Raw genomic sequence first — 14,684 nt, 5'->3', positions numbered from 1 at the left:
TGTTTAAGTGTATCCCGTCTCTACAAAACAAATTCCTTCTACCTACAAGTGTGGGTAGAAGGAATTTGTGATTATACTGTGACTCCAATCTTTATTGCCCTCGTGGATTGCACAGTTTGTAGAATCGCTGTCCTCCTCAAACCTGGTGGAAAAGACCCGATTTCGAGTCCCATCGATGACATGAGGAATTTTTATGGGCTTTTTCACAACATGGCTGAATTAGTCTGTCTCAGGCGACGGTAGCATGGGTTTTCTCCCGAAAACTCTGATTTGTCGTCCACAAAACAGACCTCAGAACACATGCAATTTACTGACAATGTACTGTACACGGAGCAATGTGGCCTTAGTCGCTGATGCAGCAATAAATCCTGCTACTACCAATATTATTTGCAATCGTTGATTGCAATTTATAAATACCAAACGAAAATTATGAGCAGGATGAAACGAAGTTAGCAGATTTTTAAAAAGGAAGACATTCGAATGAAGCACTCAATGTTTTAGAAGTTTCTGCCTGAAGATTAAAGCTCTTTTAGCATTTTATGGATAAAGACATTTTATAGCAGTGTGACTCTACTATAAAATGCAGAATTACCTCTATAACATCTCTTAAGTCATACATAACTTAGATAATAAGATCAAGCAGGCATCAGTGATCCCTTCTGAACGTGGAAGTAAACATAAGTTGCATATTAAACAGGGCAATAAAATCAATCAAATTACTTCCATTATCTGGCAAGAGATAGGTCATTTGCAGTGCAGCTTGGATTCTAAATTCATAGGCGCAAGCGAAATGGAAAATGAGAATGTTCTCATTACAATATACGCATTATTTTAACGAATTTCAGAGAAATTGCGTGTAATGTATTAAATTGCCTTTGTGTAGTTGAATTTTAAGACGATATACTGGGATTAAAATTGGAAGCATTTTAAATGGTGATAATGCAGTTAATGTTACTTTTAATTTTCTTTCGTTATGTTCGATAATCTGAACCCACGATTTTTTTTTTTTTTTTTCTTTTTTTCTCGGTCTTTTTCAGGAGAGTACTGCGCATGTAACAATTCATACAATACAATGAACAAAATAAAATAAATCAGTCAATTACTGAATTCCGGGCACTCAGGATTGAAGGGTTCGTAGTCACGAATGGTCGTTAGTGTAGTATCTCAAATAGAGCTTTATGATAACTGAAAAAAGTTTCTTGGTCTAAAACTGAGGAACTAACGAAAACGTGAGTCTTTCCAGTTGTGAATGACAAGCGTGAGAGGAGCGACTCTGACTTCTTCCTGGAGAAGCGATTCAAGTCTTGGGGGAGAAGCGACTGGCAGGTGAGGGCCGTGCAAGACTCCGCGCAGGCGCCTCCCCACCACCACCCACTCCTCAACACTGGCTCTCTCAGTACCTCCTTGCCGGGACAACTCCAGCTTTGAAAATTGTTAAAAAATTCTTCTCGTTGCAAAATTTATAAATGACCTTTATAGAATTATTAACTATTTAGCAACCTTTCTGTCAACGAAAGGAGAGTTAGTACAAAGAAGCGCGCTATCGAAGTGCAATAAAAAATTGATTTTTTTTAATTTTAACACAAAGTAAATGATAGATTTAAATCAATAGTTTTCCCTTGATAAGCATCGAATAACACATAGCTAATGTGAATTTTAAAATTAACTCCATTAGCGACGAAAATAGTGGGTGGGGGGGGGACACAATCACTCACATTTTCCTGTTTGGCGCCGCCATTTTTAATTTTAAAAATATTTAAAAATTATATTTTAAACCTACTCGTTGAGCTCTTTCCAACGGTGTATAATAACCTATCGGTTGTCGACATCTTTGTCCTCCCCCATTTTACCCCCCCCCCCCATTTCTCAGACAAATTTTTGTCAACAACGATCAATATGGCGTTATGTTGCCCACATGATGTACAAACCCATGCAAAATTTCAAGTCAATAGGTTGAGTGGTTCCAGAGATACAAAGCTGTGACAGACGGACGGATAGACAGACAACCGAGTGACATTATAAGGGTCTTTGATTAGACTACGGAACCTAAAAAAAAAAACTGAAAATTGCATGATGCAGATAAAATCATTTTATATATTTAGTCTAATATACCTTTCGTGTGGATTCGAATATTTTACTTTTTTTTCTTGTCAACGAAAAGCTTTATCTCCCTCATTAGATAAAACGCTTATCAAAAATAAGATTTTTAAAAAATTTTTTTTTTATGACAATTTGATTTTATTCTAGTAAATGGCCTCTGATTGAATATTCATCGAATGGGGTTACTATTTAAGATTGTTGTCACGTGAGTAAAGGTTATGAACATTTTTATCTTTTTGGTTCTGTTTTTCTCTAAATACTTAATCATAATGGTTATTAAGTTCAAATCTAATCGATTTTAATACTTAAAGGCGTTAAATCAGCTGAGGTTGGATTAAAAGGTGGGGAGGGGAAACAAACTATCGCTGGTATTGAATTTGGTAGGATTTCTATCATAATGCCAGAAGACATCCTATTAATGCTTTGTAGGGGTCGCTTTTGAAGAGTGGAAGAAACTGCTGTAAGAAAGCAAAAAAAAAAAAAAAATAAAATAAAAACCCACCAAGAATATTTGTCTGTTGGGGTTGATTTCTCTCTTGAGTAGAAAGATAAAATTAGCAGAGTTGTAACCCGATTAATTATATTATTAATACTACTCTTGTTTCGTGAAATGTTTTCTATAAAAAAAAAAAAAAAATAATAATGTAGAAACCGTATGCTTCCATTGTACAGGTACGTAGTTTAAAACAGACAAGTTTGTCTTTCAGAGCCAAAGTTATGAAAGACTTTTTTTCATCCTGTATTTAAAAGCCCCCAGACCTTGAATGAGTTACGTTGCCTGCCTTTCCCCCTTGCAAACCCTTGTAACCGTTTCAATGCCAATTCTTTGTGCTGGATTGTTGCCAACAGTTACTTTTTAAAGAAAACCTACGTTTGTTTCGGAGAATGGGTAAATTTGGCGCTTACATAACATCAAAATAAAATTTAAAAAAATGTGCTTATGACAGTTTAGAATAAAACTTTTGAAATAGAAAATGTAGTATTATAAAGAGAAGCGACATAGTATGATAAGATAAAATAATTATAAAAAATCAAGTTGTCCATTGAGGATTAAGTTTGGAGTTGAGTGATAAATATCACTTTCCTTCTTATAGTAGGGTACGGATAATTTTGTCACTTTATTAGGCAAAAGATATCGATCTGCCCATTATCTCATTGCATTCATTTTTTACGAATAATCATCTTGAGAATATTCTCAAGATTATTCATAAAGAACTCTACAATGAGATAATGGATAAGTGGATTCGACCACGTGCCAAAAGTACAAATTAGGAGTTTTCCATGTGGAGCAGGCCGTTTCGACCCGGTGGAAAAGGCTTTGCTCCATATGGAAGACTCTGCTAACTGGGAGTGCCCAAAATGGAAGTAAAAAATCATTGAGCTAAATCGAATAAAAACAAAAACGGCATCCAGTTTCATAGGCTTCTGAATTATTTTGCAGTTATAATAGTTATTTGAGCCTCCACGGGGGACAGAGGGATAAAACTTTCCCTCTTAGAACTCTGTTTTTTATTATATGTGTACTATCACACAAGGACGGGTCCAGGTAGGGACTAAAGGGACTACAGCTTCCCCTTATAATCCAAATGATGTGATTTTGTTTTTACTGCTACTTGATTATTAAAGCTTAAAGATTCCACGGAACGCTGCTTTCGTCCTCTCTTCAGAAAATCCAGGGACCGCCCGTACTATCACGTGTAGAAGCGTGTAAAAACTACTAATATGGAACGACGAGCAAAGCAAAATTTTCCAGTGCGCCACTGCTAATATTGTAGTTGTCAGTCTATAGACAGCAGCCTCGTGTTAGAATTAATAAAATCGCATCGCAATAGTTCTTTGGATCAGCCAAATATTTTAACGAACTACACAAAAATTCAAGAAACATGCAGTAACGAGGTTGGGCTTCGCTGTGCCCTTAAACAACCATAAAAGACAACCATCCGGCCTTCTGACTCTTTAGGGCCCCACGGTATCGGACATGACGGCAGTATGGTAGTTTCGCCACTGTAAGCATAGGCATATTAGCAAACGTATTTAACATACGAATATCAACACGGGTTATAATCCATAATAGCTTGTGAGTTAGGGTACATATTTTTATTGCATATTTATTGGTAGCTCACAAAGAAATAGGCATTGAGGTCCTATAGGGTGACCAGGTTTAAAAAATAAAATAAAATAAATGGGTTACAATGCAGCACGTGAGACTGCCTAGTTCGCGCAAGAATCGCGAGCACCTGATTGCAGTGAAAGTTATTCTATAAATGTAGTTCCTTTCATAGATGACTGTGGCTTTGATTTACGTTGCTTGTGGGTTACAACATTATCTGCTGCGAATAGATGTTGAGTCAGTAAACGTTATTGTAACCACGCAATAGGTCTTATTGTCACGTTGGGGATGTCAGTGATATCATCGCGAAACTCCAGGTCGATCTCCTTCCACTGGAGAAGTGTTAAGAAAAGTTGTTTATATACGGATCTCTCCCATAACCGCTGTTTCCCCCCCATCTTCGGTTTCCCCCTCTCTACCTTCATCATAGCGAAAGCCCCACATATCAAGAACTTAACGTGATAAAATTACCTTGCGCCCAAAACTCCACCTAGCAAACCTAAGCGATATTACCCCTACGGTAGCGCAGATTTTTTTTTTTTAGATCCTAGCCGCCTAAATCCCAGGAAATTAAGCGGCAGGACCTGCCAGCGTTATTCTATGACAACTGGGTTCTTGGTCGGGTCCACGTTGCGTAAGTGGGGCAACGTTGGGCCTCAATATTGGCCCAACGGCTAAATGACCAGATGTACAGAACGCTACACATGAACAATTCCCACACACTTTTAAATCTCTGGCATTTCCCAGTGAACTGGTTCACCACAATGAAAACAACGCGGAGATAGTAGTAGCAGTGGGAAACCCCTGGTGCCATATGACAATAACACACACTTACACTTACAACCGCTGTTGACTTCATTGTGGAGTATGATTATGGAACATATGGTTAAGGATGGAATACAGAACGATCTAGATCAGGGGTGGGCAACTTTTTTCGTCAGCGGGCCGAATGAAATTTTTGTATCATGATGCGGGCCGGAATAGATTGAACGATTTAATAAAAAAAAAAAAAAATCAGAACTTAAAATGTTATATTATTTGAATTTAACATGATAAAATTATTAATGTATTTTTAAAAAAAATATCTGAATGTCCAATTATCATTGAAAATGCGGCATTCGGCATCAATTTTTCTTTTTTTTTTTAATTGGCTCATTTTATGGGCTATAAATTATATTAAATTAAAAATTGTAATAATTAGAAAAGGCTTAAAACAAAATATCTCGCACCAATATTATTTTTTTCAATAAGAAGTCAAACCCAAAGGAACTTCTTTCGATCGATGCTACAATAATAATTAGGAAATAACTCTTTGACGCTGCGTAGAATCACTTGGTTACTGTTGTACAGGCCGCGATTCCCGATTGAACCGAATTAAGCCGAACGTTTACGGCGAGTGTAGTCGGGTATGGATTTTCTATATTTATGCATTTACCGAGGGGGCCGGATTCAACATCGTCGCGAGCCGGCTGTTGCCCACCCCTGATCTAGATAGTCAAAGGCGCGATGAATTTTAATGGGTATTTTTTTTTAAAACTTGGCTGAGTTAGTCGATCTAGGCCAGAGTAGCATGTTTTTTTTTCCGGGAAACTTGGTTTTTCATCCAGCAAAGAGAACACACGATTTACAATCATAATATATACCGTGCAATATTGCCTAAGTTTCTGCTGTGCCTCAAACCTTACAAGAACAACCATCTCAATAGGAATGGTATCCTTAAGGGATAACAGCACGAGTTCGTCTAAAGCAGGGGTGGCCAACGAGTCGATCGCGGATTTAATTTCGGTCGATCACGACGAATTTTAAATATACAGTCATCCTCGATTTGTGCACATTGTGCAATGAAATTTTCGACATGGTAGATCGTGGCACATTTTGAAGGAAAAAAGTAGATCGCATCACAAATTAAGTTGGCCACTCCTGGTCTAAAGGAAGTCTTACCTGACCTGGTTAATTATCGTATTAAAGTCATAAAACAGTGGAATGTAAGCAACCAGTGCCGGATTTACGTATAAGCAAAATAAGCAGTAACCTAGGCCCTCCCCACCCATCGGGGGCCCCGGAAAAAATGATTTTGATATTTTTGATGTGAATGAATGTATTTTAATCGGAAATATAATATATATTTTTAACTTTAATTTTTTTCTTTGTCGCATATGTTTTTATCTTTATTATATATAAAGAGATAATAATGTGTATTTTTTAGATTTTTTAAAATTAAACTTTTTGGGATGCCCAGAAAATGTTGTGCTTAGGGTCTCCGCAATGCCTAAATCCGGTCCTGCAAGCAACAATTTTTGACGTTATTTACCTCGACTTCAGTAAAGCTTTTAACACTGTTTCCAATGAAAAGCTATTATATAAACTGGAGCAGATGTAAAATTCGTGTATGAATTTTACGGTACTACAATAGTGGGAAGTTCTTTAATTTCACTCAAAATTAAAAACTTAATTTTCTTACGTGATTTAATTTTATCCATTTATTAAATTAATTATACTAGTTTGTCGAACAGAGAAGAAAAAAAAAAAAAAAAAAACTGAAAGAGATGCTAAATTACTCGGTCACTCTTCAAGTTGTGAACGCCCAACTCACGATCATCGTGCGTTCGAACAAGGCTCCATAAGATGAACAGTTTTCACGAATGAACAGTCTTTGAATATTTATTTATTTTTCCTGATAAAATACAAATGGATAAATGTTGCCGATATTTTAACGTACTAACTCTATTTTACTGTACAGTACTTTTGTCGAAAGTCATACCGCTCCTTGCCATGATACAGACCCCAGCGATCTCAGAAAAAAAAGAACCCCCAAGGTCAGCATCATAGCCACTAGATTGACCTTTCTTAGTTTGCAGTGGTGACCAAGAGACCGGATTTTGTGTCTCATTTTAATTTTCCTCTTTTACGACTTTTTACTAAATTTATTATTGTTTCTTCCTTTTTTTTTTTTCCCTTGTGGTATAATTTATAATTTTGTGGTATAATGTAGCCAATCGAACAGAAACTGTAACGTGAGCAAACATAATGGCCGCTCAAATAAAATAGTTAAAAGAAATAATGTGGCTTTAGCGGTGCTAATAAAAATTCTGAAGATAAATTATATGAATTGAATTTACTATAAAATTCAGTACTATTACAATCTGGACGTTTTTAAAAATCTGTCTTCACCATTCTTGTTTAGCGGTGATATAATTCTACAGCAGTCACCTGTGGGATATATGCATATGTCTCTATTTGCACCTCGGTCCCCGTCTTCTCCAACAAATATTGCAGCAACCTCCGTTTTGGACGTAGGTGCATTATACCGGGTCTTCTATAGCCATGCGCACATTCATTGTTGGATTGGCCTGGGTTATTTGATGCATTTGTTTATGACTCAGCAAATGGGTTAACTTGTTTCAGCAACTCGTCCAATTGGTGCATTACTTCGGCCATACACCCTTAGTTTGATTGTTTTTCAAGCTGTTTTGTTGTTGTTTCAGCAGAATCAAAGATATAAAGTTGTCCATATCTTGGCTTATTTGTCTCCTTTGGATCTAGCGGTGAGACCAAATGGTAAATCTGGCCGTGTATTCTAAAATAGTATGGACCATTTCCATCGGTGATTTTATCTCTGCGCCCATTGACGCGAACGCCATTGCTGAGTTGTACTCTCGTATATGTTCTCTGTAGTTATTTGCTTCACGTGTTATCCCCTGTAAGCAGCTCTCGTAATAGGGTAGGTGTCTCAGACAGTGGGTCAAGTGAAACCTTTCCATCATGACAAAATTTAGTGTAATTTTTCGATGTGTTTAACTCATGTCCCCACAGTAGCGCTGCGTTCCTATGTGCCGCCAGTAAGCAAAATAATATTTGCCGCCCTAAATGTTGAATACTGATAAGCGTTAACCAATCAGAAAACAATGCCGAAAAAAAATTCGGCGCCCTCTTGAAATGCCACCCGTAAGCGACGCTTATCTCGCCTACCCACTCGCGGCGGCCCTGTGTCCCCAATATCTTGAATTGCAATATATTTCCTATGTACCACATTAATAATTACATTACCACATTAATTACAGCTTGTTGATTATTCGCATTCGGTACGTCTATTTGATTTTTCCTACGGCGTCTTCTCATTTCCAATCTTCTATTTCTTCAATGTTTTCTGTCCGTCTTCGTAGTCGTAGAATCTCGTTTCGGTCTCTTGGTCTGTTAGATCTCTCCTCTAATGTTTCGTTAGCATTTCTTCTACATTTTTCTCAAAGTTCTTACACACTGTTCAGCCATTTTTACACTTCTTAAAACTTAGAACGGTTTATTAAAATTGAAGACAGATAAAATAAACATACATCAATAGCTTTCAAGCATAGGTTGCCTTTCTTCAGTCGAAAAACGTTAGTACAAAAATTTAAAGGATGCGCGGTATGGTGTCATGCGAGGTGAACCGCGTGAAGTCAACAATTAGCAAGTGGAAAGTTTGGGCAGCATACCTAATCATTTTATATATATAGAAGATTTGCTTTCGGCGACACTGTTCAGAATAACATTCACTAAAAACATTTTTGTTCTGTTAATTTTGTCTTGCAGTCAGAGGCGGATTTAACGGCGGGCGCGCCCTGGGCCCCGACTTCTGAAGGGCCCACGCAAAACCCCAACAAATTAGTTGAACTAATATGTTCAACTATTAGTTCAAAACTTTGTGATTATTATTAATTATATTATATTCAAATTTTATTGGAAATACAACATTAATAGTACATAATATTTATTTATTTAAAAAAAATGGTTAACATGTATCTTTATTTTCCCTGTCTCTTTTTTTTTTTAAGGGGCCCAATATTTTCTTCTGCGCTCGGGGCTTCAACCGACCTTAATCGCTACTGCTTGCAGTGTATTTAGTAATGTGGGCTCAAACGTATACATTTAATTGGTTGGTTGGTTTTAAGGTTTTTAGATGTATTATCGACTTAGATCATAATGCGCCGAATATATTTTGTCTGTAAATTGCATGTGTTTTTTGGTCAATTTTCTGTTTTCTGGACAAAAATCCTGCGTCTCCGGTAGAGAAAAAAAATCACGCTACCCTCGCCTAAGATCGACTAGCTCAGTCATGTTATGAAAAAGGACCATAAAAATTTCTTTCATACTTATTATTATTATTAGCCATATGGTGCAAGTAAGCCGAGAGAGAGATGAAGATGAAGATATCCAGCTCAGGACCCAAGGTGTCCCAAGCCCATACTCACCAGATGTGAGCCCCCGGGGGTATTGACGGGATTCGAACTGAGGTCTTTTCCACCCGATGTGGGGAAGACGCTGATTATATCAAATTGGTACCCACAAGGGCCGCGTGTACTTCTATACCCTTATCGTTGACCGCTTAGCTACGGCGACTCAGTTAACGCTTCAATTTTCAGCTGCCGAAAAATTAAAAGATCATTGCATTATCACTGCAGGTTAAATCCTGCTGCTGCTGTCTGCAAAAACACAATAGATAAGGTAGTAGTCCTCCAAGTATCGCATAATTTCTGAGACAATATAGCTTTAAGGAGTTAATTTATGCATGGGTAATGCATACACATCATTTCTACTACCAAAGTAGTTTTAATGCATTGTTTTATTTATATCTCATCTTGTGAATACTTTCATAAAGAGTGCCATGGTAATCCACTACATCGAATAAGTAACGCTTCACCTATGGATAAGACTATTGTTACTTATTCTTGGCGGATACCACCACCCAGACGGCACCATTTGAAAAATGGTATGGGATAAAACGCTGTTATCCACATACTGTCCCTATTAGACTTACGAAGTGTAATAGTAGGAGAGGAAGAAGAAGAAATACCGTCGAAAGACAAAAGGGACAGTTACTTCTCACACTCACTCACTGAACTAAGCCACTGATAAATCCTCCGAATAGGCAATGCTTCTCTATTAGGAAAGACTGTTGTTACCTATTCGCGGTAACGAGGGCCACATCAAGACCTCATCTGCCAATGCACCATTAAAAACCAAATCAACCAACTAATCAATACCCCATCATGATCCCCCGAAGACGGCACCGTTTCGAAGCTTATTGGCTTCTCATCGGTGTTTGGGTGAGTAGGTACCCTGTTGTTGCAATAGTGAAAACCCAGTTATGAAGTATAACTCAATTGGTTGCCACTGAAGAGGGGCCAAAAAGCCTTGAAACGGTGCCGTATGGGTGGTGGTATCAGCCGAAAATAAGTAACAATAGTTTTTGGAGCTTTATTTATTAGAGGTACTGCAATACCATGGCAACTCGTTGTGAAGGAATTCACAATAGGAGATATAATTAAAACTGCCTTGGTAGTAGAAATTATGCGTGTGTATATTACCCATGAACATACAAACTCCTTCATACTTTTAGGCATGTAGCCAAGAAATATCTTTTAGATTATAGCTTTAGTTATAATTTAACTCAATTTCTCTTTTAGTGATATATCTCTTATTCAGTAAACTTTAATCTAGTGCGAACTGCTCTTGCAAATTACCACTATGCAGCTAGTCGAACGGTGCTTTAATGAGCCAGTGACCGGTTTGAATCACTTTAGAACAGCAGAGAACAAAAAGAGGTATGTATAGTGTGGGTGCAGCTGGAAAAATGCATGATTCCTTTAATCTGTGGTTAATCTTTTCTATAAACAACGTTTGTGGGAGATATCAGTTATCTTTCTTTAGTAGCCAATGGTAATCCATCCTTATATTAAAAAAAAAAAAAAAAAGTTCAGAGGGGCCATCTCGTCTATTGACAGGATTCGAAACCGAGCTTTTTCCACCCAGTATTGAGAGGATGGCGAGTGTAACCACTATACTACCGCGCAGATGAGAGGTGCCTCAGAAAATTTCCGAGATCCCATTGGCGCTGTCCATCCGCCTCTGCATACAACCGCATTAGTTTGACCCATTAATTATCGTATTACTGTACAACCTTTCATCAGGCGTCAGTAGGAAATAAACAATAATTGGAGCCCATTCTGATATAGGAGTTGTAAACTTTGTGCGGAGCCATTGTTAATTTTAACAAAAACATAATCGAATAAATTCAATAAAAATAATAAACATACGTTGTGTGTAGTGTTTGTGAGAGGGCGTTTCGCTCTGCAGATGAACCTTAAAAGCATCGCTGTTATCGCTAGTATTAGTCAGATGTGAGATCAATTCTGTTGTAGTTAAATATGGCTGTTAGGTTTTTCCAGACTCGTACTTATTTTTCGTTTCTGGCGCTACTGATTGCCTTTCGTCCTGTTCTCTATCACGCTTCGTGTTCTTAGTTTCGCGTAACGTATTGTCTGCTTTTTGGAAGGAGTAGTGTTTTAATAAATAATAAGAAATCAATTTTCGTTTATGTTCTGTACAGTGCAGCCAGAGGAGTATGCAACTTCAGTGTAATTGCTTTTATTATCAGTCAGCAGCTACCGGTGGGTTGTGCACCTTTTGGGTCAGCTTGGGGGCCAGATCTCCCAACGAAAGTTGGGATCTCCCATGCCCCTTTAAAGGCGGCCTTTACTTAAGTATCACAGGCTACCCAAAGATCGCCATGTAATCTTTATTGTTTATGCATGCTTACTGACATCTGTTTTTTAAGCTGATAGCTTATACGTGTCAGTGTAAACGTATTTTGAGCAATTATTTATTTTCTGGGACTAAGAAAGGATTTGAAGTTCTGATGTAACTTCATCCAGTATTCTTTATAATGTATGTTCTTTGCTTTTTGCAATTGTACTTAAAATACATATCCTAGCATATCATTTGGTGTCATAGTTGAAAGAAATAAAAGTACTGACAATTTTAAACTCGTAGGAAATTTGTTATCATTGCTTTATATTTTAACTACTAGTTAAACATGACTATTCTTAGTTGTTATTACCGGAAACTTATTCATCGTCAGAAGTACAAAATGGGTAATCAATTTTATTATTGCCAGTTAATTTTTTTAAAATTTATTGTATAATTGTATTGCAAAAAGATTGCTTTTTATATTTGTCTGTTTTAAATTACAAACAATGATGTTAAATCTAGGACAGTGGCAAAATTACTGTATGTTGTGGTGTTAAAGAATGCTGGGAAGGGGGGGGGGAGCCAAGATTTCTAAGTTGTCTCAATCTAGACCTGTGTTTCACTTCTGGAATACATCCCCCCACCAATCAATTAAAATGTGGGAGAGAGAGAGAGAGAGAGAGAGAGAGAGAGAGAGAGAGAGAGAGAGAGAGAGAGAGAGATATTTACTGAATTATTACTGAAACTAAAGATTTCTTTGTGTATAAATCTTCATCAAAAAGTATTTGAGTATGTAACAATTAAATTTCTTTTGATAACTGCACTACAACCACCCCTCCACATTTCCCTTGGCAGCTAGGAACAAATGGGTGCAGCATTCTTAATTACTGACACCATTTGATTGTAGCATTTTACTGCTTACTTGTGCTTAATAAAAAAAAATAACAGAAGTTGAATGATGTGTTCTTAATAATTTCCCATGAAATTTTCAGGCTGTTCCTATCTTGTCCCTGTACAGGTGTACATTTTCAGAACTGGATAAAAAGAGTGAATTTCAGTGTTGTATTTTCAAGTAGAAAATGCAACTTCCTGGAATGCTTTGCCACATCTCCATCCCTGCTTTTATTTCATTGGGGATTGAGGAGAGGGTGGGGTTCTGATAAGGTTTTTAACATTTCAAAAATTATCAGTCATGATTGTAAATGTGTTTAAAAAAATGTTATATAAATTTTTTTTCTTGTTGTCAGTAATGGTTTAAAATTTTTTTTCATAGCTGTAATATATATATTTTTTTAATAGTGTGGCTATTAAAAAATATGAAATTACTGTTAACTTCAGAAATATCAAAATAATGTAATTTACTTTAAAAATTTAAATAACTCCAGAAATATAATTTAAAGAAAAATTAATTACCATACTAGTTTTCACTGTGTTCTCTCTAAAACAGTAAAATTAAACTTGATTAGTGTAGAAAGAACAGGCATACATAGTTGCTTCCGTAGCTGATAAGTGGAAAAATCAGTATGATGGTTTTTGTCATTTTTTTGGAGAGATTTGGGTTTGAATGCCATCAGAGATTGGAGCAATTCTTCAAGTTCTCATCAGCTAGAGTTGTAATTCACTGATGTCAGAGCAGAGGGAATAGAGTTCCCCTTTGAGTTATTCCAGGTTTTTCTGCTTGTAAAACATGGAAATTGGTCTGTGAACACTTGTATAACCTACTGCAATATGCAAGCTACTGAGGTTATAAAACTAGCAAGAAAACATTGTTTCCTCTCCTTACATATTTGTAAAGTAAAAAGTAACACTGCATGACATGACATGACAGTTTTTATAAAAAAAAAGTGATAAAAATAGTTTTTTTTTTTTCCTTGTAGAAAACAAGGGGGAGAAAGACTTTTTACCCTCTTGATTTCTAAGTACAAAATAGACCAGAAACAAAATGTTCACGTGATAGATTATGTTTAATAGTAGTTTAACTATTACATTATCAGTGGCCACCAAATACAAGACTATAATTGCTAAGCAATGCCATGTACTTTGCAATAGCCTCTCACAAAGAAAAAATCCTTAGCAAGTTGGTTGATCACCTAATCCCTAATTTCTTCAAAGAGCAAATGAAAACTTATTTACATACCTTATAGTATTAGTTTACTATTCTAACTCCCTTTTTTACTGTCCTCGCTTTCACTCAAAGAATAGTTCACTTTTAAGTCAGCTTTAAGAAACTTAGAAAATAACACTGGGCCAGCTAAACATGACATAGCCACCATCCCACCACACAGACAGTATGACTGAGTATTTACTATTTGACTGAGTTATTCATGATCCTTAGCAAGTATGCACATATCTGAGTCAGGCATATTATAATATGCACATAAGGGATAGTCAAATAAGCTTTGATGATTGTGCATATAATTTGGCATATCTCTTCTAAGTATATATAAGTAAACTTCAAGAAACTAAAAACATGGCATGTGATTTTTAGCAAAACAGATGGAAACCATAAGCTGATTTTCAACTCTATTATGCCTCAGATCATCTCTAGCTTTAAAGTGACAATTACAAAAATGTGATCCTGAAAGACACTGATAAGTTGGTCAAATAGTAATAGTTAGACCACTCTTAGTATTGAAATATTTGCTATAGTTAAAAAAAAAAAAAAATTCGCCTCCATTATGGGTCTTTACTTCATTCCACACAAAGTCTCCAATAGCGTTATAAATGCTATCAATGTCAGCTTATGTGTTAAATAGACTTTCCATTCTGCTTGGCAGTGTTAGCTTCGGAAGTTAATAAATGCAGAATGATGAAATAGTTTTGGTGGGTAAGCTCTCCTAAAATGACATTTTCATTAAAAAAAATTAACTTATATAATATAATTACTAAAGGACATTATTTGGAAGTTTAAGAAGGAAATGCTTATGTGATAAATTTAATTTATTTAATTTCAGTTTGCTCATAAAAG

General features: G+C 36.3%; 1 protein-coding gene across 4 annotated transcripts in view; it reads left to right on the top strand.

The window, feature by feature from the left end:
- LOC150088917 (FYVE, RhoGEF and PH domain-containing protein 2-like) overlaps positions 1-14,684 on the top strand; it is a 227,575-nt gene that overhangs the window by 95,710 nt on the left and 117,181 nt on the right. The window contains exon 1 of one of the 4 annotated variants that reach the window (XM_090369721.1): positions 12,013-12,120. The exons of the other annotated variants lie outside the window; for them this stretch is intronic. Within the exon in view, the coding sequence (XP_090225847.1) occupies positions 12,063-12,120 (58 nt within the window). The 5' untranslated portion in view covers positions 12,013-12,062. Of the gene's footprint in view, positions 1-12,012; positions 12,121-14,684 lie in introns of those variants that run through there. 4 annotated transcript variants of the gene reach the window in all.

Source organism: Mastigoproctus giganteus, chromosome 3 (assembly GCF_048544385.1).
Source record: "Mastigoproctus giganteus isolate SK-2022 chromosome 3, ASM4854438v1, whole genome shotgun sequence".
Lineage (NCBI taxonomy): Eukaryota > Metazoa > Arthropoda > Arachnida > Uropygi > Thelyphonidae > Mastigoproctus > Mastigoproctus giganteus.
The sequence above is the reverse complement of the archived record's forward strand: the minus strand, read 5'-3'. Positions and strand labels throughout refer to the sequence as shown.